The sequence below is a fragment of the Triplophysa dalaica genome, chromosome 15 (genome assembly GCF_015846415.1).
Source record: "Triplophysa dalaica isolate WHDGS20190420 chromosome 15, ASM1584641v1, whole genome shotgun sequence".
NCBI lineage: Eukaryota > Metazoa > Chordata > Actinopteri > Cypriniformes > Nemacheilidae > Triplophysa > Triplophysa dalaica.
The window spans coordinates 3,205,004-3,232,824 of NC_079556.1; the positions used below are offsets into that span (position 1 = coordinate 3,205,004).

The window sequence follows — 27,821 nt, forward strand, 5'->3', positions numbered from 1 at the left end:
GAGATATTAAATCCTTAGTTTTAAGTTCATTTGAAAACGTCAAAACATTACAATAACTGCTTAAGGAGTTCTTTTGATCTTTCTATTTAATATTTGGCATATTTGTATGTTTTTTTTCATTGCTAGTCATTGCATATGGTTGAAATCAGATAATAGAGAGAGTCATCCAACTAAAATAAGCTGTCAAGAAAAAAGCACATTTGCATTCTGAACTGAAATGTCACTCGAATAAAATTTGTTTCCATGCAAATGAGTGAGCAGCAAACGGAGTATTCATGTTTTGAAAGTCTAAATAAACAATTGATGAATTTTTTTAATTTATTTTCTCTACAAAACACTGTCTCCATGTTTAGTCTTTAGAAGTTGAAGTCTAACCGCCTTTATTTAACATCAAAACAGTTTGGTAACAAATGCAAGTCTTTACATTACAGCTGAGCAGTTACAATACAAACGTCACTGGATCACAAATGGAGCCTTCATAAGAACTGTTTTCTAGTCTTTAAAATGGGATTTAGTAAAGTCATGTACACACTTGACTTTTGCTTTGATATTTTTGTCTTCTAACTGATGCGTGATTACACAGAACAAACAAAGTTAAAGGGACAGTTTATTCAGAAATGAATATTTATCATTTAAATGACATTTATTTTTGAAAGTGAATAATGATCAGAGGCCGACAATCTTGGAAAACAACATCAATAAACTATTCTGGATGATCATAGCAGAAGCCCACATCAGCAATATTTCCATATGATACATGGCCTATGTAAGTCTAAAGCTGTTTGGGAGGAGAGGCTGTGGTTTGCAGATATTGATGAATTTAAATCTGGTTTATGATAAACATGAGAATTCCTTTGTAACGCAACAGCCTAAAAATCTTACATCATCACAACGGTAAAGGACATTTTCAGTATCCACGTTCATTGTATGTTAAATAACAAAATCTGCACAACAAGCTCACGCATCAATGTAGAGGAAAAGATGACTGAATTTCTATGTAAGTTAAGAGTTAAATGCGTATGTGAGGCAACAACAGCTTAATCATTTTTTATAGAAATTCAAAAGCACATGTACAGGGATTGCATGGTCTTACAACATCCGCTTTATGATGTAGTGACATTTCCCTTCTGCAATTCTCCCGAGTCTTGTCTCTTTTTAATGCTCAATTAACTTTGCTTAATATGTTGTTAAAACAGTATCAAAGGGTTTTCACATCAAATGATGTCCTCCTAGGAATGTAGTCAACACATATGAGCTTTAGTAGAAACAAAACTAGCACTTCAAAGAAAGTATTAATGATTTTAACATCATTTAATTAAGAGCGAAGAAGAAAGAAAATCGACTTTTAAAGTCCAAGTGAATCTGTCAAGTTCAGTAAGCACATGGCAGCTGGAGACAGTTGATAATAATGTTAGTTGTTAGAAGTGGTTGTTACTTATGAGTGCATGTCATTCACAGCTTTTAACAAGAGTACAGTACCAAAGACAGGTGAAGAGTCTGACAGCGAATACTCGTAAAAAGTGCTACTACACAGTGTTCCTCTGAGACGACTGAAAGAAAAATATGTGCTTATGGCAAAACTGATCAAATCAATTCTATACATGTCAAATTGTATTAATATTTTTTTAATTGTAGTTTTTTGTGTTGTAAAAAGATTTTTAGCAATTTTGCTATGTGCTTATGTCATTTGTATTATTTATTTAGTCATTTTATATACATATATATATATATATACTGTATATAATACATATTGATAAATATTTTACTATTTTGTTACACATTTTTGCTAAGGCAGGATTTCTAATTTTCATTTTGTTTGAGTGTTTTTTCTAATATTTGATTTCAAATAACAAAAAATGCAAAATAGTTTTAGAAAACTATTTATAAACCTGTAGTACATAAAAATATATTTAGCTACAATGATTCAATGTTTAAAGGAGCAATGGTGGTCTGAAAGCAACATCACACCTGGTTGTTAAAAAATGCCTTTAAAGACTATAAACTATATATATATATATATATATATAAATATGTAGAACACAGATTTACAACTTATACTCTGTCACCTGCCATCATTTGTTTCCTAAAACATAAACAGTCTGAAATAAATTCATCTCTCTTTCATTTCCCATGAAGCACCACTAGAACGCAAACACCATCATCTGCTGAGATCCATTCTCTTTGCTCACCCGTGTCTGCAGTCTTGACTCTCGCCCTTTGGAACCCACCAGGATGGAAAGAGTGCAGCACATGACACGCTCAGCCATTCGGAGGGCATCCAACATCGAAGTGAACCCGCAGACCAAACGCAACTTACAAGATCTCATCATCAACTTTTCCCTCATCCTCATCTGCCTTCTGCTCATCTATATTATTGTCTTGCTCATGTGACAACCGGCCAAGATCTTGGACAGTTTTGGGAAACTGAATCTCCTCCTGATGATGTGACAGGTGTCAATTTGCTGAAATGTTTGCACTTTTCTTTCTCTATTCACCTTTGTTGCAACAATATATTTGACCTTCTTAATGTCAAAGAGTTTCACACATGCTTACATAGAAATAGGCCTATATGCTAACAAAAGGCTGGAAGTTGTTCACAAAAGCAGAATGACTTATAAATCATTAACTCTTGTGAGGCTGCAAATATATTTTACACTGATGCAACAGTTGTTCTTTGTATTCGTTTAGTTAAAATGCAAAATGAATAATCAGAAATCATTTATTATGCACAGAGTAAAGCATGTGGACACTGATGTAAACTAGCTTGTACGTTTAAGATATTGATGTCTCTTGCTGTGAAAACGATCAGAAATTACAAATATAGAGGTTATATGGATATTTTTAAATCTGCAAAAATGCTCTTATATGTTCTTAAAGATTAAATGAAGCTCAAGTAGCCAGAGAAGTCTTCCTGTTGAAGTCTTTGGAATTGCAGCATAATAAAAAGCACTTAAAATAATATTTCTAATGACAAAAACCCTTTTTACTATGCTTGTAAAACTACCACCCAACAAAAGATAGAAATTTCAGTATAAGATGTTTTAAAAACGTGTTTGGAATCCAATATATATATATATATATATATATATATATATATATATATATATATATATATGATACAATCTGTTTTTTTACAGTTGATGCATCGTTCGTAACAGACGGCACAAAAGAGTTTTGCGTGTTTGTGCGATTTATTGTCAAAACTGGCAAGACATTGGTATTCCAACAGTTTCAGTCCATCCAGAAAAGACATATATATTAATTCTATATGAAATTAATGTGCATCTTCTTTTATATTGAATAAATGCCTATATCAAAAGGGGAAAATAACAAAAATCACAGTGAAATACCGAGGACAGACGATGAACTATTGAAAACCGCAGTTTTACATGCTCTTTAGTTGAGTGTCTTGAAAACTTTAAAAGGAGAAGTACTGTGAAAATAGCTCTTGTGGTTCCTCTTCGTTTGGTGCTACAGTTGCGTCCTCAGACTCAAGAGGGCTGTACAGAACACACAGAAATCAAACACAACCAGTCACACTACTGTAACTTTAAAGATAGCATTCTAGTCAAACACGGCCCGCGTTGTCTTGATACTATGATGCATTATGCATATAGCGACCTTTAAAGGTATTTTCCACGATCAAGCCACATTTACTGTTAATGTTTATGAATGCATTGGATTTGGGGCAAGGTAGCGCAAATGGCTCTTCTTATGTAAAATAACTAATGTCAGAATACTAAAGACACGCAGTGAAAATAAGCGCTGAAAATGTATGGACACAGCTGTTTTCGTGACTGACCTTATTGAATAGGAGTTTCCTCTTAAGAGGCAAACTTTATGGGAGTAGATTATGTAAATGAATCATGCAATGTGATTTACTTTTCTATGGATTGCGCTCGTCTTTGTTCTGGTATTTTTGGTTTTATTTAACGCAAAAAACGTATGCCTTAAAGTCCAAGTGAAATTAAAAATGACAAGGTTGATTTATTCACGTTTATTGTGAATAGATTATCAATGTGGATCGTTCTCTTTTCAAAATTTGTGTGCCCTCATAATCTTCAGTTAAAACCTAAAAATGCACTTCGGTCCTTTAATGACTATTCACCTTAAATGATGTATGTTAGACGGCTTGGGCGGAGCATCCGTTAACTCCTCCCCTTCAACTGTCAGTCTGCTGCCAATTCCATTTAAAATTGCAACGATTGTTTTACACATCCAATCAAATCGCAGAGAAAGACGAATGCCACGGCAACTATGTTTCTCATTCGAAATTCCATTTCACTCGGAAATGCGACAAAATACGGAAGTAAAAACTATCGAACCTTCCGGTTCACAGGGACTTTAAACACTGCGCTAATATGTGAAACACCTGCAGACTTTTCACTCCCATCGGTGCGTTTTTTAAATTGCGCTCTGCGCTAGTAACAGCTTTGAGAACACTTAATAGGCAAAATGTAAAAATAATATGTTTGTAGTTGATTTTAAAAGATAAAACAATTGATATATTTTTGAAAAAACAGAACAAGAAGAAAGTCGAAATGCATGCAAAAAAAGTTTTTGGATTTGTTTTAACCCAAAATCAGTCAGACTTGATTGAAACTTAAATTATTTATCCACTAGAATGACCTGGAGGGCATTTGTTAAAACGTCTTAAAAAAACTAATGAAAAGAGAAATGAAAGGAATAGTTTGGTCATAAATTATGTTGTAATTGTACCTATATGACTCTTTCTTCAGGAGAACACAAAATAAGATATTTTGAGAAATGTCTCAGTGGTTTTGATCCATAATGGAAGTCAATGGGGTCAATGTTGTTTTGTTACCAACTTTCTTCAAAATATTGATTTTGTGTTTTGCAAAAAAAAGGTTTGGAATGACATGGGTGTAAATAAATGAAAGATTTTATATTTTTCAGATCTATCCCTTTAAATCTGCAAAACAATGCAGCATTATGTTTATATGACATTTGGTTTCTTATGCAAAGAAGTGTGGCTTGAGTGTCCAAAAACTTTTTTAGGCGAGTTTAATTCCCTTTTGCAGTATTTTTTTAAAGTTAGGTATCGTTTTGGTTGACAGCAGAAGAAAAATGTGACATAAGTAAATATCGCAGATTGACCGATAGAAAGCTGTGCTTCTCTGTTCAAGCATCAAATTAACCCCAGGCACCAAGCAGTCATGCTGAACTTGTATTTCCTCTAAACGCTAAATAAAATATGGGGCAGTGCCAGTGCTGTCTAACATTATCCCTCAGCCCGAAGCTTTGCGCAAGACTGCCGCCACGTACAGTAACTTGTAAAGAACATCAGGAATACCACAGATATAAGGAGATCATTTGAATATCTCATTTTAAAACCACAAAAACAACATATGCATGAAATGTAAAGGATGGAGTACAGCTAATGGGCAGGTCACATTCATGTGTTGTTGAAGGCATGTAATGATGTCATGAGATCAAACGCATGCTCGCTCTGACTTTCCAATGCCATTGTGTGATCACACACAGTTTGTGAAATTTCAGTCCTTTCTTCAGTCTCAACGGTGCAGTTTTGTGATCATTCAATAAACGTCAACTGTACACAACACACACACATCGGACAGAATTAATACGCATGATTTACCATGCGTATTAAAATAATAGCATTGGATACAAACTGTGTGTGCTGTTTACCCATAGAGATGCAGTAAAAAGTGAGACAAGCATATCAACAATTCACTCGGGACACACACGGCTGTGTTCTCGCATCAAAACGTCAACAGACAGACTGACGGTTCTGCGTCTGCAGCGCAGGACTGAGACCGTGTGATCCAACCAATGGCAGACAGCTCTGTGGTTTAAGCATGTCTCTCGTACGGTATGTGAAGACAAGAACGTCAAACGGCGAGGCGCGTCTCACCTCCGAGCGGAGTCGGCCTGAGGCGGAGGGGTCGGAGGGGGTTGAGCTTTGCTAGACCTGAGCTCAGGGTGGTGAATGGGGGAGATGGGGAATGACTCAAGGCAGGAAGAAGGAACGGACCTGCCCGTTGCCCCTTCACTTGGGCTTGGAGAGCTGGCGAGATCGTTCGCAGGTTTTCTACTCTTATGCTACATTAAAAAGGACACACACAGAAAGGAATTGTGGGAGGTGGAAAGTGGTGTCGAATCGTAGCTTCAGAGTTAAAGGGACAGTTCACCAAAAAAAACCAATTCTGTCATCATTTACTCATCCTCGAGTTGTTTCAAATCTGTATTAATTTCGTTGTTCTGATGAACACAGAGAAAGATATCTGGAAGAACGCTTGTAACCGAACAGTTCTTGACCACCATCATAGGAAAGGATGACAATGGTAGTCAAAAGAGCCCCATTCCTGTTTGCTTTCCAACATTCTTCAAAATATCTTCTTTGTGATCATCAGAACAAAGAAATGTATATAGATTTGGAACAACTTCAGGGTGAGTGAATGATGACAGAAAATGTATTTTTGATTGAACTGTCCCTTTAAGGATGACATGGCAATGAATGTCCTCATGAATGCAGACAGGGAGTAGAAATGGCAGACAATGACAGCTCTGTTAAAAATCTAGTGAGCAGATAAGATATGTACATTAGATAAAATAAGTTATAATGTGATAAAGATGTACTGTCCTCAGAATCTGCATTGCGAACATTTATCCAAAATCTGAGATATTGATTTTAGTATATTAATATATATGTATATTTATGTAAATAAATAAATAAAATATTTGAAAAGTATCAATACACAATAGTTACTTCACAGATCAGTAGGTTTTGAAACAGAGCTTATGAAGGCATGGAGGAACTTAATGCATGAAAGAACATGGATATAAAAGACAGACGATGGCGACTCAACAAACACAAATTATGCCACAGAAATAAACTCAGCGAACAGTAAAGAATTTGAAATAGTATTTTCAGAACAGCCCATTCCAGCAGTACCTTTGTAAAATACGTAACCTTTAAAGTATTTTTTATAATATTAGTTTTACGCTGAGCTCCATAAACTGTAGATGGAAGACTTTAAAAAGCTTAGGATTTATGCACCTTTTATTATGAACTCAGATCAGTATGACTCTCTAACCTTTATAAGGGGGTTTATGACCCCAACATTAGGGTTGGTGTTGAACACTTTGTTGAAGCCAGGCTCTCGATTCACCAACTCCAACTGATAAAACTTCTTGTCATCCTGGAACAGAAAGGCATAGTCAGACAGAATTTTGTGCGGAAACAAAATCAAACTGACATTGACTTTCATCTGAAGAGCTGTACTGTATTGCTTGGGGACTAAACGAAAACACTCTATAAAAAACAACATGTAGTATCACAAACAAAACCAAAAGTCTTATTGCTCTACCGCGATATGATAAACTTACCACGAGCTTCTTCACCAGAGATTCTCTCTCACACACCATTTCTCGGAGGTCAGCGATCACCTGGAGATCTTCTGGTCTGCTCTCTCTGTTCCTGAACTTATCCTCCGTTCCTTCCAATCTGCTCAGAAACAGACATTTATAATCATACATCAGTGAAAACAAGCTCGTTTACATTTTTATGCATCATAAATTGGTCATGATGCAAAGACATTTTCAAGAAGCAGGCATCGGAATAATACGAAGTGATAAAAAATTAAATCACTTAAGTGGTTTATTTTGCTTAGAATGCTGCTGCCTACATAGACAGCAAGGTCTAGTCTGGAAAGATTCTTGCATCTTAAAAATAATTCCCATATTGAACAATCTGTATTCGGTCATCTGCAGATGTGATGATGAACTCACAGAATCTGCAGAGCAGAGATCTTGTCTTTAAGCAGCTCTTGAGCTTTGTTAAAATCTGACAGCATGATCTGGGTCTCTCGGTTGTGGGTCGCGTTCAGCTCTTCAATCTCCCTCTCCAGTCGCTTAGAAAGGTCCTGTTCATGAGCCCTGTCAAAAAATGAACATATTGTAGCAAACATACAGCAAATAGGGGCAACTAAATACGGGTATCTGGGGCAACTAAAACGGATTCCTCAGCCCCAAAAGCACAGGATCTTTTTCATGTACTAGAAAGTAGCTCCTCATTTAAATAAAACCACAAAAACAACCTCATCTGACCTTGAGGCTTTTATATGGTGACAATAGAAGACTGTGGTGGAGGCTGAGAAATATTCAATTAGCTTCAGCTAGACTGACCTTTAGATACAATATAACAGATTGTGAATGCATAACACTTATGTAAGATGTTTCAACATTGCTCTTTACATAAAATAAATATATCAAAATTTTTACACTAACCTTTACATTAAAGTACAGTATAGGCCCTTTTCACAATGATGTAACCTAACGTCCACCTTTTGCAAAGCAGTGTATCATAACATCCGTCTTGCAACAAACAACAACAAGAAGAACTTCCGTTTTTCCGTCGCGCTGGAATTTAACAACAGTCCGAACACGTATTCAAGTACTTATCCTAGCACCTTCGCTACCACAAAGAGTAAACAAAACACTTACGCTCATAATCAAACAGGTACTGTTCAACAAAGAATTTGTATCCTTTATCTAGCTTTGATCTTGTCGTAAGCGAAAATTTGTCTGCAAGATGTTGTACATCCTCTAGTTGTATTTGTGGAAGCTGTTCAAGGGACTCCATTCTGAGGCGCAAGCGGAAGTAACGCTACACTGCTTCGCGGCATAACGGAAGATGCGTGACGTCATGTGTAAAGGGCCTATTACCATGTGCCCTGCAATTTCCTGGCTGAATTTTAAAAGCTGAAAAATGCTGCTCTCAGCAGGAATGTAGCAAGACAACTCCAAATCTAATGTTTGCTTCAATTCTTTTCTCCTGATATACCTTCGTATGACTGTTTTCTATATCAAATCTTTCTATATAATGTAAAGAACATTCTGTGAAGATATACTTGAATGTCAAAGACTGAAATCACAGCAAAATTAATGGTTGAAATTAAACTTTGATGGTTGTTATATCAGTCTGGTTTACAAATTTGAGTTATACTTTTATACTGAGATACTATTATTGCCGTTTTTAAATATATCATTTTCATTCCCGAAGCGCTCAGGAATTTTCTGAGGCTCTGGAACAAAAATAACAGAGTTGCTATTGTGTGGATGGCCTGGCAGCTGCCTGAGCTTTAAAACACAGCCCCTATTTCTTTATTTTTTTGTTATTCACAGAGATGGAAGACAAAAAATTATGAGAGAAGACAGGCCAATGGGATCAGGAAGTGACAAGAGCCAGACTCAAGACATCCACATAAACACAATGGGCCTCATTCATGAAACATTCGTAAATATATACATTTCGAGTAATTTGTGCGCAAAACAGACCTTCCCGAAAATTTTACTCCGGATTCATAAATACTTCGTAAACGTCAGATTTCATAGTAAAATGTGTGTATGTTAATGAATCGAGTTGATGCAACTTTCTCTCTCAATGGCTCTGTGTTTAGGTATGTATAGGTGAATACTACAAATAAAACAAGTTCATATTCACAATACAACAGTATTATTTAAACATATATTTAGGAAAAGACAAAAACATTTATAACCTCAGTTTTCATGTGTCTTGTCATTCTGCCATTCTTTCAGATTGCTACTGGATTTACTTTGTCACTCCTGAGGTTTGAATTTGTTGAAATTCAACATACACTGTAATTGCCAAAATACATCTAGAAATGCTGATTACATGAAAATGTAGATTTATGCCCTGAAATTTAAATGATAAATAAAGGTCAAATATGGCTCTTTCATCTACCGAATCATTTATTGGAACATTTTACTTAATGTAGACATAGTCCAACTAGAAAACCAAAATATCCTGCTTATTAAAATTTAAATGCTTAGTTGAAAAGTCTGTCATCACTTACTAACCTATGAGTTGTTACAAATCTGTATAAATGTATTTGTTTTGATGAACACAGAGAAAGATATTTGGAAGAATGCTTATAACCAGATAGTTTTTGTCCCCCATTGACTCCCATAGTTGGAAAAAAATGGTAGTCAAAAGTGCCCCAGAACTGTCCTACATTCTTTAAAATATCTTATTTGTGTTCAACAGAAGTAATTTTTCCTACTATGGGAGTCAATGGGGGGCAAAATCTATCTGGTATAAGCATTCTTCCAGATATTCTTCTCTGTGTATCAGAACAAATACATTTGTACAGATTTGGAACGACTGGTAGGTAAGTAAATGATGACAGAATTTCAACAAAGCATTTAAATTTTAATAAGCATGAGCTTTTGGTGAACACAAATAAGATATTTTGAAGAATGTAAGACAGCAAACAGTTTTGGGGCACTTTTGACCACCATTATTTTTCCTACTTTGGGAGTCAATGGGGGGCAAAATCTGTCTGGTTATAAGCATTCTTCCAAATATCTTTCTCTGTTGGAACAACTCAAAGGTGAGTAAATGATGACAGAGTTTTAATTTTTGGGTACAATATCCCTTTAAAAGCTAAATTGTGAAAATGAATAGATCACAGATCGTGGGACTGAACCAACATTACAGACCTAAACCAAAATGTTTAACCACTGGGCCGCACCATGTATAAAGGACAAACAGAGCAGCTACCTGATATGTATGTTTGCCTCACTGCGAACACGCAGAACTTCTTTCCCTTTAAGTTCCAGTTCCTTGGTCAAAGTGCTTATGGTCTCATTGAGAGTGTGGATTTCATGGTCCAGATCAGCGATCCGGTTCTTTCTACAGTTCACCTCCTGCTGTAGGTCAGACATACGCCCAAAGAGATCTTGCTCCTGTAGGTGACATACAAAGAAACGCGTAGAGATATAACCTTCAACGAATGTCTGAAAAGACAAACACAAGGGTAATACTTGAAGCACACTTGAATGATTTGCTTAAAAAGTATTGCAAGAATTTGTTTCAAACCAAGGGGCTTTCAAAATGTGAATATAGGTACATTGTAATCTATTTAATTATGATGCACTAAGTGAAGTGAGACAAACATGAGACTGAGAGAGAAAGAAATGGAGAGAGAAAGAAAGATTATAAATCAAATATGAGAAGGAAAAAGTAGTGTTAAGGCAGGCTAAGAATTCCCCCATAATTCAGAGCTCAGAAGCTCATTCTTTATTCATTGCGGTTATTCTTCAAATTCATGTAAAGTGCAGCTTAGCCTCGAGACATTTCATTATTGCCACTGCTTTCGGTTCTCAGAAGAACCCATGCTCACGCTCTATTCTCAGAAACCACATGGACGTCTTGAAGCCGAGAGTAGAAATGTATCATCTTGTTTTATCTTTAAGAAATCCAAACAGACAGCCGGCCCGACCCATAAGCTGAAACATTAAGTTATAAAGCCAATGTGAGGTTTGGTATTCAAGGTTGTTTATAGGTAGTGTAAACTATCCCTTTAAGACCTGAAGCAAACGGACAAAGAAGAAATGCTCTGTCAGATTGCTCTGTCTTTAAAAAAGTCTGCTATACATAAGAGTGGAGCTCGAAAAACAAAATCCTGCAAAGCTGACAGAAAATATGAAAATCTTTGATTTAACATTGAGGATAACAATGATACATATCATCTGTGGATATCCGGTTTTGCTCGGGGTCAAATGCGCTTTTCATCTAGTTCATCAAGTTCTCTTGGCCCTCTTGCTCTGACAGAAAAAGCTTCAAACACAGACAGAATTCAGGCTACGACCGGTTCAAGAACAAGCAGAGAACCTAATAAATAAAACATACACGGGGTCTTCAAACACCACCGTTTTAAACAACACATATATGAATGAACCATGACTCAAGTCAAGTCTTAAAAAGTCTTATTAAAAAGATGTTATATTTTAAAAAGTATTCATTTCAAAGGTCTTTGCACATATAGTCCGACATTTTCGTATACATTTTTTTGTATTTGGCGCTTGTTTGTACAGGGCTCTGAATTGTCAAAACAACTTTCAAAATACTTACTACGGATGCGAAAAACGCAGAATAAAGAAACCAGTCGAATTTTTTTTTATGACGGACGAAAATATCAAGGCCGTGTATAAATGTGGTTGACACACGTGATGTTGTATTTATTTTTTTAACATGCGAAAATTTTGGACGCAAATTTCAGATTCTATGTGCAAAAGGCTTAAGTATTTCTTAGACAAAAGATCTTCTGTAGCTAATGAGTATTTTTTTTATTATATTTTATTCATATTATACAGTATATATGTATATGTATGTATGCATGTAAGTGTGAAATATTTATGATATTTATATATTTTTTAAATAACTTTAAACCAATTTTTTATTTGCAATGTTCACAGAACCTATTTTATGTGCCACCTGAGTCCAAAAACCAAGATAGTCATCCATCACCAAGCCAAGAGGACAGGTTTGCTGATAACTCAGATTTCTAAATGGTTTAGCCTTCCGCTGCATTTTGTTATTGAGATGGTAATTTGTAAGTTAAAAAAATTCTCACGTGTTCTTTGCAGCGCTCAATAGTGTCGTCCAGGTCTCGTTTGGCGGCCTTGTTCTCCTTCAGATGCACTTGTCTCAGATGTTCAATGGCGGTGGCATGAAGATGATTGAGCTCTGACCGCAGGGAAGCTTCGGCAAAAACATTTTTGTCAGTATTAACCCTAAAAAATCAACATCCTTTTCCGTAAAGATACAATAAGTGAGTCACACCCTATTACCATCAAAGTCTATTATCCTCATGGTCTATTATCATCATATAGGTTAAAAAGTCGCTTTGGATAAAAGCATCTGCAAACAATAACTTGCATAACACGAGCACATACTGCATGAAAAGACCCGAATGACCCGATTAATAGCTTTGAAACTGGGTGTTGTGTGTGATGTTATATTTAATGGGGATGTGTGACTCACCCAGCATGGCTTTGCCCTCATCCTCCAGCTCAAAGCGTAAGGTCTGCAGCTCCTGCTCTGACTGTTGCCGAAGGATCTCAAGGGTCTGTCTGTGAGCATCTCGCAAAGCGTGTAACTCTTCCCTCTGTTCCTGCTTCATACGGTCCTCCAGGTCCTACACAAACACACACATTCACACACAAACAAAGGAGATGGTTAAGAATGAAAAATACATACACAACTGCTAATGTTTAAAGTCGCTTTCTAATTCTATGTTAATATTTGAATTTTAGTAAACGCATCTAATAGAAAAGCATATATTTAATTACGGTTATTATATTGTAGCTAAAAATAAAAAATGTAATGATGTTATTTAGTAATTATTTTAGCATCTTCTAAGTATCAACCATATATCGGATCCAAGTGCTTAATTTTTACAAAACATTGAACATGCAATTTCATATGTATTTTTTAATATATTGTAATACATAAACAATGCATCATTCTACATATTTTCAAATTTATATTAAATTATTTAATATGTTGAGAGTTAATACATAGGAAAATAGACAGGGTCAACAGGCTAGGATGCTTTAAAAAAAACAGTAGTATTGAAGGATACCGAGTTCTTATTGGCTGTTATTGACAGTCCATCTGTTACTCCATGTCTTTTACCTATAAACTTAAAAAATAAATAAAAGCTAAGTCTTAACTTGCTGGCACAATTATATTTTTGTCAATAAAAAATGTCAAACATGTATGATTTTATGACAAGGAGAAGTGACCCTAAACTTTTGAACAGTAGATTATAAGAGAAAACCACATGCAATGAATAGAACAAAAGGGATCTTTTGCAATTATATGCAAGATGATACAATGATAACAGAAAACAGCATCATTTAAAAAGAGAATCATTCATTTCAACCCATTTCATGTCTCATCTAATATATAGTTTTCGACTGCCCCTCTGGTTTGAGAAGACTGTGGAGAGTTGACAGTCCACCCAAAAACCCATTCTAACCCATAGTGGTACCTACTGCATTCAAATTCCAATAAAAAAGGAAAGAGGTAATGATGCTATATGAGAGCTGGCTCTTAAAGAAATAGTTCACTCAAAAATAAAAAGTCTGCCGTCCCTTACATGTTGTTCAAAACCTGCATGACTTTCTTCCATGGAGCACAAAAGGAGATGTTAAGCAGGATGCTAATTGACAGCCTCAGTCACTCTTCACTTTCATTGTACGGAAAAAAAACATAATCATCATCCTTTAAAGACGGATCAAAAGCGACACATCCTTAATATGAAACATGTATATTATTTGGGACATCATGATACAACATCAGGTCACAGATTGAAGAAGCACTACCAAATAGAAAAACGTCTCAATATTGACTCGAGTGTGATTCCTGGGTTCTCGCCCTCATCTGAAAGCTTACGTGTAGCCTGCATGTGTAAGTGTATGTCTTCCACATGTCGGTTTATACGTGTTCGTGTTAGCCGTGCTGGTACAGTTACCCTGAGCTCCATCTGTTGCGCGTCCTCCATATCCTGCAGGGCGCAGCAGTGGACCTCCTGCAGGCGGCACTCTCTGTGCTGATGCTCCATCGACAGCTCCTGCAGCTGCTGCGCCAGGTGCTCGCGCTCCTGGCTAAACTGCGCCTGCAACTGCTGCAGAGCGTTTTTTGACTGCGACATCTGCAGCTCCAGGCTCTGCTTCAGAAGAGAGATCTGACACGAGAGAAACAGGTTAAAAAGACTCGCAGGCGTCTTACAGAGAGAACTGTGACTCTGATTTGAGAGAAGCTCACTCTTAAAAATAAAGGAGCCTAAAAGGTTCTTCACAGATTGGTTCCATAAATACCTATTTATTTAAATGTTACTTAAAGAACCATCACTTTCTTAACTTTTTATAATCTGAAGAACCTTTTGTCACCACAAAGAACCTTTGAGGGGTCTCTGTGAGACAGAAAGGTTCTTAGGATGTTTAAGGTTCCTTATGGAACCATTTAGACAAAAAAACGATCATTTAGTCAACAGTTCATCCTTTTTTACAACACAAAAAAACAAAAGTTGAAATTACTAATAAAAAAATCGATCTATTTATTATAGCAAGTGAGTATAAAAACACAACAGTTTGTCATATTTTCCTTCCACACAAGATAAATACACTTTGGAAGCAAAATTGCATTAGAAATGAAGATTTGCTTTCAGAGAATATATCTCCAATTAAGTTTATCCCATCGGCAAAAATTATTTGATTTATAAACATAAACTCATTAAATTGAGTTAGATTTTAAAGAAACAATGTACCAGTTGGGTAAGAACAATAAACTTATATCTTCTAAAGATATGGAAATCTGATCACAGTTTTGATAATGGCATACATTTGTTGTTATTACAGAAAAACAAGACAACAGTACGCACTCAGAAAATAAATTTTCTACAATAAATAGAAATATCTCTGAAACGGATTCGAAAAACAAAACAGGAAATCAACATGTACAGACAGGAAGCTGCTATTCGAATCTCCACGGAGCTGTGTCATGAGTAATACAAATTAAATATTCATTTAAAACCATTTTTTTCTCTCCAGTACCCCTAGGTAACCTGAAATGAGAAAAGTAATGTATTCATAACAGCTCAATCTGCAGGAGACGAGGGTTTTAATTCTCTCGGACTGATAAATAAGATAAGAACAGGATTAAGATGAAGCAGCGGAAATAGTGAGAACATCTCCACATGCAGCAAACGGCAGGCCCAAAATAGGCACAGAGGCAATAAAATGAGGCCAACAAAGAGGAGAGCGTTTCGCTGGAGCTTCAGGATGAGGTTATACTGCCTTTGAAACTGGCTTTGAGTTTTGTCTTAACATACTGCTGAGGGATTTATTAGATTCAGGATTACGTGAGGTTGAGACCACGCTAGAGTTACTGCACTGGAAATGAAATCTGTCTTGCAGCTTGCTATTTTTGCCTTCCAGTTAAAATATCCGAACCTCCTTTAAAATGCATTACTGCATGTCAGAAGTAAAATGACAGTAGATATAAAAGCTATGCATTTTTTCAGAGACATTTATGATAGAAATAAGGAACTATTACAGGGTAAAAAATACGTAAATGGAAACTAACAAGTTGTTATTACTTACAAATATTGACCTATAGCTGTCATCTTCAATTGGCGGACCGCGGTCTGGAGCTTAACATCGTTATATCCGGACCGCAAGAAAACCTTATAAACCATTTTAAACTTTAAAAAAATATATATATTTGTTTGAATTGAGCCGCACGTCTAGAAAACGGAGAATAGCATCACACGCGCTCTCAGGAACATTTGTTGATATTTTGACCCTTTATCCTCTAATAACTTTATCTAGCGCAAAACACGCTTCATGTGAACCCTTTCTCGTGAAGTGCAGCAAACACATGGCATGCTTATTTTAACAGTAGTGCAGACACAGAGCAGGTAAATGACAAAATCGTCAAATATTAAAGCATTTATATCTGTCGGCCTGTTTACTGTTTGCTGTATGTCTCCAACCTTTCAACCAGGTTTGTGATATTTTATCAACAATTACGTTTAATCTAAATTTAGCATTTGCATCATTGATCAGCATGTAAACATTTTTGACCGTTTTTTTTATTTACAAATATGAAATATTAGACTTAGAAGCCACAGATCCTAACATACATACTGTGGATATCAAAATTTTAAATACATGGCCTGATAAAAGATCACATCTTGTATACAGTATATATATACACAGCATTTAGTCGATCATGATGAATTATTGCAACCGTTGTAAACACGACAGCTTTCTCCTTACATCAGACTACTTCGTGGCGTTTCCAGGCAGACTGTTAAAGAACACGACACACACGGAAACCCTGTGAAATTAAACCAATCAGATGACGACTTCGAATCAGACGTTTATACAACGGTCCATAGGCGTGTTATCTGAGAGTAGCTCTACCCTTCCCTTTGGGCGCACTACGATGGCTAACACAGAACTCCTTTGCAGGAGGAGATAAGGTATTTCAGGGCTCTAGACTAACTTTTTGCACTGGTTGCACTGGTGCGCCTTACTTTTTTTCTTGGGTGCACTAGCACAAAAGTAAGGTGCACCCAAATTTTAGACCGCATCGCATTTAACATTTACCTGCTTTGACCAGTTCACTTTTGTTTAATGTCCATATGGGCAAAATTTACTTGTAAATGTTTATCTTACAAACTGTTCAACATTAAGTTCTTTATTTGAAGCACAAATCTACAAGAAAGGTAACTTACTGAAAAAGTGTTTGTCCTTCAGTGAAGAGAAATTTAAACTTAAAAGATTTCAAGATAAATGGTCAAGGGCTTGAAGGCTCAGTGTCAGAGCATTGCTTGTGATTTTTGGACGGATCAGGCCTTAAAATAACATAATTTACGAAAAAGTTGTGAATTGTTCTTTTCATCTTCTCTCATCATCCCCTGCTACATTCACTCTGTTTAACTAACAGCATTAGTCTCCTCACCTCTCTGTCTCACTGCAGCACACGCATTTTCAAACGTACACACCAGAGGTTGCGCTACAGTTTTTTTTGTCCGTCATTTTGACTAACATGCTCGTAAAAAATCCGTCATAATCTGTTATTACCCATCACTATGGTTCAAGGTGGCGTTAGGTGCTAATTTGTATGTTCGTGACGTCATCACGCTGTACTGGCGTCTCAGAACTTTTTTTTGGCGTCCTGGAACTTGTTGTATTGTGATACAACCGAATGCCCAATAAAGCCGATACAGTTTTTGATACCATATTCAAGCCCTTTCCAAATCACTTTTTATTTTGCTCGTATCTTGTGTTTGTAACAAAAGTTATGGCTGATGTCGACTGAAGCGCTGTGATTTTTAGGAACGGAATTTGGAGTAAATCTTGTGTAAATTTCAGTGATGAAATTAAAAGCACAACAGTCCAGTATCACAAATAAAAGTCACTTTACAGTGGTGAGAGACTTACTCTATTAACAATAAAAAAAAATCCTAGTGTTGAAGTCTATAAAAATACTGTACAAAACCGTTTGAATAAAACGTAAGTAATGAAAATGGTGCAGCACACACATAAAGAACGAGAGCTCTGCCATTATCACTACACAAGGAAACTAACAAACATCACGGACAACAAATAATAAGCAATGAAGCAAGTTTTACGTTGTTTATCATGTGCATGTCTGGACTTTTGATCATCTCGTTTGTTTTGCGATCGAGGTCCGGCTCGCGTGAGGAGCGGAGGATATGTCTAGTCAGTAACAATAACAGGTGAAAACACGCAGGTCGCTTTTCGAGCATATCACGCTGAAGGGAAACGGGGATTTACAAATTTCCCTCATTGTAATCCGCCAAAATGATGGGCGGCCATCAGATTTTTCCGTCACGGGTGAAAAATCCATCAATGTCAGAGAATTTTGAGTTAACGCGACGTCGCGACCTCTGGTACACTCACGTGCAGGAATATCTGGACCACAGCCAATCAGAGGGGGGTCCGCCCTTCACTATCATTGATTGGTTTGACCACGATATGGGTCTAATGTGTGTCTGTTGTTGAATCACAGGAGACTTTCAGGGTTGCGGAGACTTTTTTCCCCCTCGAACGGCTGGTCGCACCGGTGCAACCTCTGATAATTTTAAGTCGCACCATTGAAAAATAAGGTTGCATGTGCGACCAAATTAGTCGCACTCTAGAGCCCTGTATTTACCAAAAACACTGTAGAGCAGTTTTGGATTTCCTGTAGCTTATTGGTAAGAGCATTGTGTTAACAACGCAAGGTTGTGGGTTCGATCCCAGGGGATTGCACGTACCTATGTATAAATGTATAGGATAATGCAATGTAAGTCGCTTTGTATAATAGACACAAAATGGCGAATTCCATGTAAGATGACCGGCGGTCTATGTAGACAGAAGTAGCTCATTCTAAGATAATAACAACAAAACGCTTCATTATGCAAGGTCTTTATACACCTCTGAAGACTTAGTTTTGTACATTTTACCCCAAAACGATACATTCAACCTTTAAAACAGCAACCGTTTAATTCTTATTGTCAGATAAGGGGCGCCTTTTCACTTTGTGTTACCTGTTCCAAAAGGTCCTCCACCTTCCTCTGCCAGCTCTCTCTGGCTGCCATCATCTCCAGATCTCTCTGTTGGGAAATTTGCGTCAGTGCCCCCTGTTTCTCTGCCTGATACTCGGCTGTTAGCTCCTCTCGCATACCCTTCAGCTCAGCTCTAGAGACGCAATAACAAAGAGACAGATAAACAAAGAGCACAACTGACAGACACAAAGATTATTTTAAAACTGTTTATCTCGCATAAACAAAAAAATGTCTCATCCGACAACAGTTGTGCAGATTAGATGGATAAAGCATGTTTTAATCCAAATGCACGCTTCGGGGAAAGGGATTTGTTGGATCGGTTTTGATGCAGGACATACTGCCTCCATTTATATTTGATTTAATGTGTGCTCCAAATACCAAACACTCAGTACAGTCAGTTTATTTAATTAAATGCGGCGTGCAAATCTCAGCTCCATTTTTAGCACCGTGTACATCGTTCAGCACCTCAGAGCGTCGGTCCACTTCAGGTCCAGCTCCTCCGTGATTTTGTCCATCTTCTGCTTCTCCTCCGTTTTGACGGCGATGATTCGAGCCTCGTGTTGCTGTTTCTGTGTCTCGATCTCCTCCTGTGAGTGTTTGAAGTGTGGATAATGATTCATCATGGGAAAAGCAAAGAGAGACAGTTTGCTGTAGAGCTTATTATAACACAAACTGGATTTTAAGGCACGCTATCTTTTTCCGCACTTTGCGGCCTTCAGCGTCGCACAAAAGTGGCCGTTTTGGGTGCCTTCGAAACTGAATGAGGCTTAATTTTTCTTTTAACATCACAGCCACGCTCCATTATCCGTTTCCTATTGCAGTTATTGCCACGCGGAATGCGCAGTCTCAGTTTAAACACATTCGTCACGCTCCTACAGAGTGAACGTTTTATATCGATAGCCTGCCTCTGTTTTTCTAGCAGAATGAGAGATTCAATCATTACGCAGGTTGTAAGAGATTAATGGAGTATAAAGAAGAGTGTTTTACTTGTAGGTCTGTGAGAAGGTTGCTTGTCTCTCTCACTCTCGCCCTGGTGACGTCTAGCTCGATGAGAAGCTTTTCCTGGCTGTCTTTAAGACAGGAGATGTGGCTTTCAGCGCTATCCAGATTTTCTTCGCTCTCTTTGACAAGATCCTTCAGATGAGCCACCTGAGATTAACCACAATGACACTCAAATGCACATAACGATTCACTTGATTTACATTTTATGCCGAACAAAGCAGTGCTTGCTAGGTTTAGGGAAACTTAGATTTGGCAACAATGAATAAATGTGGTAGTCTCTCTGCAGTGTTCAATATACGGTCTAGAGGAAAATGTAGCACGCACATTTACATTTTGAATGATGAGAACTAAATGTTTTTTAAGTATTAAAGGGATAGTTCACTGCCCTCACTTTCTAACCTACTTGTTATTTCAAACCTGTATGACTTTTTTTTCTTCTTCAGAACATTAAAGAAAATGTTTTTTGAAATGTTTGCAACCGAACAGTGGCGGAACCCATTGACTTGCATTGGTTTTGTGTCCGTGCAATAGAAGTGAATGTGTACCGGCATTGTTTGGTTACCAACGTTCTTCAAAATATCTTTTTTTGTGTTCTGCGGAAGGAAGTATGTCGTACAGATTTGGACGAGAGGGTGAGTAAATGATGACAGAATTTCCATTTTGGGGGAACAATCCAAGTATAAAACATGTGCCTTTAAAAACTAAAATCACGTGCACACCTCAGTAAGGATAGTCATTTTAACACAATTCCTTGTATTTTGGATGGATAGTATTTGAATTGGGACATAAGACAGTGGTGGATTTAAACCTCTTGGTTGGCCATATTTAGCTTTGTAGTAAGTTCCTCCCGTATGGTCTCCAACTGCTGCTGCAGGTGGTTCCGCTGCTCCTCCAATGACAGACATCGAATCTCAAACTGTTGTCGCATCTCCTGCGTCAGCAGAAATGAAAAGGCAACATTAGAAGAACCATAGCAGAGAAATTAAAGAAGAGGTACATCTAGACAGTGTGACAATCTGCCGATGGCAGATGGAGCGGATTTAATTACAGTGAGGAAAAAGCTTTGTCGAGGAAAGAGACATTTTCAAAAAGTAAAGTGACGTGACTGCCAAGAGATGACAAGTAGATTAGTCTCGATATCCGTCGTGATTGAAAGCTATTTTTGTGGCGCAACAAAACGGGAATGATATCACGGTCACTTTGTCAACATTGCAATGAGAAACGGCTGTTTGAATAACCAACACCATTCAGTGAACGGCAGAAAATGTCATGTAGCGGAGCTCTCGGGAGCTTTTAATAGAACTGAATATATATACACGTTTCATTTGTCTTGCATATGGGAAGCCCAGCTCTGATACACTCAGGAGATGTTAGTTTATTTTTAAACAGTTTGTTAAACAGAACTCAGAGAATAGTGAAAAACTGCTACTAGAACAAACCATACAGCAAACAGAAACACAAATGTGTCTTCTTTGGCAAATCTAAAGCTCCAAATCCTTACACATACGTGAATATGTTCTTACATTGAGTAACTGGCTCTTCTCTCTCTCTGCGGCATTACGTGCGCTCTCCTGCTGGATTGTGTGTTTCTCCTGTAGTTCTTCTAAGGAATCCGTATGGCTTTCTTTTAGACGAGACGTTTCCTCCTCGTATTTGGCCCTGACACGTGCCAGCTCCATCTCGTAGTTCTGCTTTTCCTCACGGAGAGACTGCCAAAACAACACAGTTCTTCATTTACACCCTTGTCAGATCTTAACAGTATCATGGTGAAGACCATGATAATTGTTTCCAGTCTTCAGTGGTGGATTTGTGACTTTACACACTTTGTGTAGAGTTTCTGTATCGTTCTGCTCTCTGGTTTGTATCAATGTCACCTATTTTAGGACATCCGCATAACAGTGTAAAAAATCAGCTATAAATGGAAACAAATGAGAAAAAAAAGAAACTGCAAAAATGTCGACTGTTTGCAAGTTTCCTTTAAGCGATGAGGAATGAGTTTCTCTCATCTGCTGATTCCACACTGAAAAACGTATTTCCTTACCTAATATTTTGGTTTTGTTTTGCAGAACAAATATAAAATATTCTTTAAACAAGATAAAATGACATACACCTTGGGTCCCCCTGAATGGAATCCACCATGTTGTTTCTACAGTAGCCCTAAACGGACAAACTGCTCTACAGAGTGTGTTTCGTATATACATTATCTCCTTAAGCAAAGAAGCGAAAACGTGACGACATCTTTGTCCTGTGATAGCCACCGCAGTGCTTCAAAAGGGAGTGGGGAGGGGTGGAGTGAGCCATTGGTTGCATTTCCCAATCTCACCACTAGATGTCACTAAATTTCATACACTGGACCCTTGAAAAAGGGTCCACATAATGTTTTTTTTTGTTGTTGCCTATAGACATTTGTATTGATAAACAAGACACAAATACTAAGAAAAAAAATTTGTTCGCAATGGGGCCCCAACTCACACTTTCGGTTAAATCTATTAGTGGAGCCAATGTTGCCACATTACGCTTAAAGAAAGAAAGATTAAAAGCACATAAAAGCACTTTGGGGTGAAATCAACCTTATAAACATTTGCATGTGCATTGCAGGGTGGGATGGGAGAAATTATCTGAAAAATAACACACCGAGAGAGGAAAAGCCAACAAGTGATGTACCTTCTCTAAATTGAGGATCTTCTGGTGCTGTTGTTCTTCAAGTGTATGCATCTGTTTCTGAAGTTCCTCTCTCTCCTCCTCCAGCTGTAGGATCTTCTCCTTCAGACGGTTCTGCTCGGAGCCTAGATCCCTGATAGTGGCCTCATGGCTCATTTGGGTCGCTTGAAGAGAGCCAATTTGACCTGTAGATAAATCACAGGAGATATTCAACAATTTTCCAATAACAGATAAATAAAAAACTAACTTTGCGTCAAGAGAATTGTTCGGGTACGTGCTCATCGTACCTATGTGACAGGTTACATAAAGCCGGCCTATCAAAGCTGCCGATATCAGCCATTAATTGCCCATTTTTGTGCAATACGCATCAGATGGTCAGTAAACAGACTGTGGGCGGTCAGTGGGCATGCTGTCTGAGGCTCCAGACCAAGCTGACCATAACCCTGTCAAACTTAAATCACGAAAAAGCAATCTCTCTAGAAAAAAAACTCTCATACAAGGCAAAAGAATGTAATTTGGCCATGACATTAGTCTCACTGGCTTTGTGAAGGATTTCATTGGCCTGCTGCTGAACTCGGTCCCTGCTTCCGTCCAGCTCATATTCTGTGTCCTTAAGCTGCATCACCCAAATCTCGCCGTCCTGTATCACCTCCTCCAGCTGCTTGTGTAACTCCTGCCAAAAGAGAAGACTTATTATTTCTATAATTCTCAGCTCTTGAATTTAATTCTTTTATTTTGACACCGTTTAATGGTGTTTAATCTGGGCAATAAACCACTTTGTCTCTGCTAACATGCTTTACATGCGTATCAATAATTTCCAATAATCAGAGTAAGGACTTAATCGCAGTAACATGTTTACATGACATGAGAAGACCTCTTTGCTCCTGTTTACATGGAAGTTTGATTAGTCGGATTATTTGCTATAATACAAAGCACAGACGCTGATCTCCGGTACAGTAGCAGTGTGTTACTAGCTATCATTTTAATATATTCGTAACCGTTATGTGGCTTTAATTTATGGTTATTCGGCGCCGTGATGAATATAGAAGGAATGTCTACGCAACGGTGATGTACGCTGTCATCGCGTTCGCACTGTTTCTGTAAGAAGATAAGGAGCAGAGACTGCTGACAGCAAGTTGTGTTGACAGTTAAGCCGCGGTCACACTTGACTTTTCCCTTTGATTTCCATTCATATGCATGCGACAGACCGGAAACATAGGCCCTTCCAACAATATTCCGCATTTTGCCGCATAGCAAAGTTCGAGTTAGGTGAACTCTGACATGCGAATTTGCATCATGAGAGTGCGTGAGACCAAGAGAAGGTCAAAACGTCACAGCGTGACCTCTCAGTACAGAAATGTTTAAATAGGGGAATTGCGCCCGCCCATTATCTAAAACGATCTTTGCATGCTCAAAGTCAAGTCTGACCGCGGCTTTAAACTTCGATTGTCATGTTTACCATGGATTTGTGCTTATGGTGCATGACAGAAGCACATGGGCACCTTGATCAGAGCAGCATTAATGCGTATAAGGTGTTTACATGCCTTCTTATTGCGATTTAAACCGGCGTACGCCACATATAGTATGCTACTTCGGTTATGCTTACTGCGATTATGAGCTTAACTCTTCACCGCCATTGACAAGTTATCTCGTCAATTAAAAAATACGTTTCCCCGCCAAAGACAAGTTATTACGGCAATCAGTGTTTGTACTGTTGTACAGCAGGTGGTGCTATTACACACTTTTGGGAAAAAGTACAGAATCCAAGAACCTAGAACGTATACGTTTTAGCAGTTTTTAATGATTGTTCTGAGTGTAACCTGGGCGGAATCTTGGAATCTTTGACAAAAAACGTTAATTATCTCAGCTGTTTAATCAATAATCGCATTATGAGGGTGTAGGTAAACTTAGTCGATGTCCAATAATAAAAATGGTTTTACTTTTCATTTACTATAATATACTCAAATTTTGTTTCTTCTCCAGAGCACAAAAGAAATTTTGAATAATGTTGGTAAGCAAACAATGACGGTCCCCATTGACTTGCAGTGGATTTGTGTCCATACACCAATATCAAAATATCTTCTTTCTGTTCTGCAAAACGGACAAGAGGTTAAGTCAACGATGACAGAATTTTGATTTTTAGATGAACTATTTCTTTAAATTTCTGTAGTTCTTAGAATGTAATAATTCATATTCTTATGATAGACTTCGTGAGTACACTCTGGCTGTGGGACAAGGGTAAAGGAATTAAACTTTACAAAATGCCAAAGACTTTTGAAAAGAAACAAAAAAGATTGAATGTGACCTTCGTAAATCAAATAAGTCAGATTATTTTAATAAAAAGACAACTCCTGGGACATAAAAGAGCACGTTGCCGAAGTAACACCCATCTCTATGAGCGTGCTGAAATCCACACCTTGATCGTGACCTCCGCGTTGTTGAGAGACGCCTGCAGTCTGTTGGTTTTGTCTCTGCTCTCTCGCGCCACCTCCTGAGCTCTGTGTAATTCAGCGCGGAGCTTACACAGCGTCCTCTGAAGCGCTCCCTCTTGCACCTGAAACTCCTTTCTTAATTCCACCTCCGTCCTCTTCCAGGCCAGCAGGTTCTCGGTCGTGAGCTGTTGCGTCCGCCTCATGGCCTCCAGCTCACGCTCGTAGAACGCCTGGGCCTTGCTCAGTTTAGCATCGTACTCCTCCACCAGCCGGACCTTGTCCTGCGTCAGCTCCTCCACGCGCTCCATCAGCGACTCCAGCTCGGTACGGTGCATGTCCGCCAGCTTCTCCTGCTCCAGACTGGAGGACGCACTCTGGTTCTCCTGGCTTTCCAGCAGCTCCTCTACCTCCTGCTGGTGGCAAGACTTGAGCTCCACCAACGCCCGCCGCTTCTCCTGCTCGAACTGAGCCTGCACCTGGCTGAAAGAGCGCAGCTTCTCCTCGAACTCGTGCCGCATCTCCTCCACCTCGCGGGACATGGAGACCACGCGCTGCGTGTGCTGGGCCTCCGTGCACAGCTGTGTGTCCTCCATGCGCTGGCGATACATCTCGAATTCGGCCAGGGCTTGACGTTTCATGTGCTCGTGCAGTTCCACGGATTCCTCCAGGGACTGGAGGCGGCGTTTCAAGTCGGCTTCGTCTCCGATCTTGCTCTTGTATTGGAGGATCTTCTCTCGGGTCTCTGTCAGGATGTGCTGCACCTCATCGTCGTGAGCCTCCTTGAGAGACTGAATCGCGTCTTCATGCTCGTCGTTTTTCGTGTTGAGGGCATAAATGACCTAGGAGATAAACAGTTAATGTTTCGGCTTCTCTTTTGCATCTTCTTTAAAGTGTCCACAAACACTTGATAATGCATGACATGAATAACTTAACTAAAATGAGGCAAAATGAAGGCAAGAGACAGATACCGTTACTAATACTCAATACAAATAAGAATCGTCAATGTAAATAAACCCAAGGGATCAAACTTTATATTGTACGTAGGGGTCTATACTTAAATTCACTTCTGCAGTCCTTCAGGTTCGATCGTCTCCTCCAGCCAAGCATTTCATCATTATCGCAGCTCTCTTTTTTTCGCTTAAGAGTTTCACATCAAAGCCAACAGCCCTCACTTGATGCTCTCACGCTGCCATGCTCCTTTTCATCTTTAATTGATTCCTTTCTGTCGCATCCCATGTTATTAACACACCGTGTAAGACATTCTATGTTGAACAATTGTAATTTTGCACTGTAGCCTTAAGTAGGTTACCGATACAGTACGGAGCTCAATTTCTGACCTGTAAAACTGAATTTCTTCACAGCTCACTGTAAGCGTCAATCGTGTCTTTTACGTCTCTAAATAACCGATGAAGGACAGGAATCATCCTTGAATTTCATTAACACTTCTATTCTAGTCTGAAAGATTAGTTCGATTTCGAGTCTCCTGTTGATGCGTCACAGCTGTTCCTAATCTTGATCATTAACTATATCGAACATGCATCAAGCCATCTTCAATAAAAACAAGATTCTCTGATCTGATGGTGTTCACGTATACAAGCATATCCCTGCCAGATGTTTATTGCATTTTTCTACGATATGTTTTACTCCAGTCGAACTCAAAACCAAACAGAGACAATGTTTCTGTTGGTATTGCACATTTCTGCAACGTGTTATGTGCATGCTGTGACAAACCAGGGTTTCAACGTCAATAATATTTGCCTGCTGGCTTTTGTTTGGTCAGGAGAACACATTCAAATATTTGTTATCTGAAATAACAGACTAATGTTTTTATTTTACACGTAACATCGACCCTCTGGGACCCCAAACGTAAAACTAGACTGATCTCTGCATTAAAGATGCATTCAGGACTCATTACATAAAGGTTTTCAGTCATTTTTTTGGGGTTGAAACTAATCATATAAGAGCAGCTTGCAAATCGTGTCTAGGATTATAAACAGATTTTTGCTGAGGAAAAATCCTGTGGTGCAATATTGCAATATGTAGGGCATCTTCTCTGTGGGGGATAAAGATTAAGCATCACGCAAAATATAAAAGTTGCAATAAATTGCGCAAAAATGTGACATGCTTCCTGAAATCTAAAGCAGTCGCCAGGTCATATGATGATAATACGACCAACCTTAGTGAGTTGTGCTATTTTTTTACTCATCTTCAGGTGCAGGTCCTGAGTGTACTCCATGCTCAGAGCAGAATCGTACAGAAGATTGCTGGATGTAGAAGATGGACTGGTCCCTGATCCAGAGGCAGCGGGAGCATTGATGCCTGGAGCTGAACTGTACGGCTGCTGCCATCCCGTTCCCGTCGCCATCTTCACGTACCGTCACGGAATAAAGATCCCCGCGTGTGGGTTAAGGATGATGCTGCGACACCGCACCGGTCATCCGTATGAATCCATCCAGACCGAGCGTGCTATTCCTCATCCTCATGTCATTCACTGCATTTGAGAGCACCGACGAAAGGGCTATATGTTCAACATTCAAGGAGATTTCAGTATTCCGAACGACTGGCATCAGATGCGTGGCGCGCGTGCGAAGGCATGTCATTTGGGTCTTTACGCATGCACGACAATGGGATGGACGCCCGTGCCTCATCACATGCTGGCGTATGCGGACTCTGAGCGGGAGTGAGAGAGATGCTCAGAGTGAGGAGAGAAGTGAGAGAGAAACAAAGAGTGAGCGAGAGAGTTGTAAACGATGACGTAAGAGCTGTTAGATCAGTAACGCGCGAGCGCATC

General features: G+C 38.4%; 1 protein-coding gene across 2 annotated transcripts; it reads right to left on the reverse strand.

Annotated features, from left to right (window-relative positions):
• Positions 1–3,136: 3,136 nt before the first annotated feature.
• On the reverse strand, positions 3,137–27,821 carry fam184aa (family with sequence similarity 184 member Aa). 2 transcript variants are annotated; one of them, XM_056768526.1, is made up of 17 exons: positions 27,207–27,821; positions 25,015–25,869; positions 23,136–23,271; positions 22,602–22,783; positions 21,461–21,646; positions 20,746–20,868; positions 19,923–20,084; positions 19,401–19,522; positions 18,918–19,068; positions 14,328–14,540; positions 12,833–12,986; positions 12,423–12,550; positions 10,568–10,752; positions 7,774–7,920; positions 7,372–7,489; positions 7,080–7,184; positions 3,137–6,084 (listed from the first exon to the last, which is right to left on the reverse strand). In XM_056768526.1, exons 1-17 carry the CDS (start codon positions 27,393–27,395, stop codon positions 5,893–5,895), a joined length of 3,348 nt encoding a protein of 1,115 aa, XP_056624504.1. In that variant the 5' UTR covers positions 27,396–27,821; the 3' UTR covers positions 3,137–5,892. The 2 variants fall into 2 exon arrangements, with proteins under 2 accessions (XP_056624504.1, XP_056624505.1); XM_056768527.1 differs by having other exon boundaries at positions 3,139–3,500; positions 27,207–27,816.

Coding starts and splice junctions, on each gene's coding strand:
- fam184aa (XM_056768526.1), bottom strand. CDS start 27,395: ATGGCGACGGGAACGGGATGGCAGCAGCCGTACAGTTCAGCTCCAGGC. Junction 7,921..10,567: donor GAGGCAAACATACATATCAG/GTAGCTGCTCTG, acceptor ATTTTTTGACAG/GGCTCATGAACAGGACCTTT. Junction 7,490..7,773: donor ATCTCTGCTCTGCAGATTCT/GTGAGTTCATCA, acceptor GTTTCTGAGCAG/ATTGGAAGGAACGGAGGATA.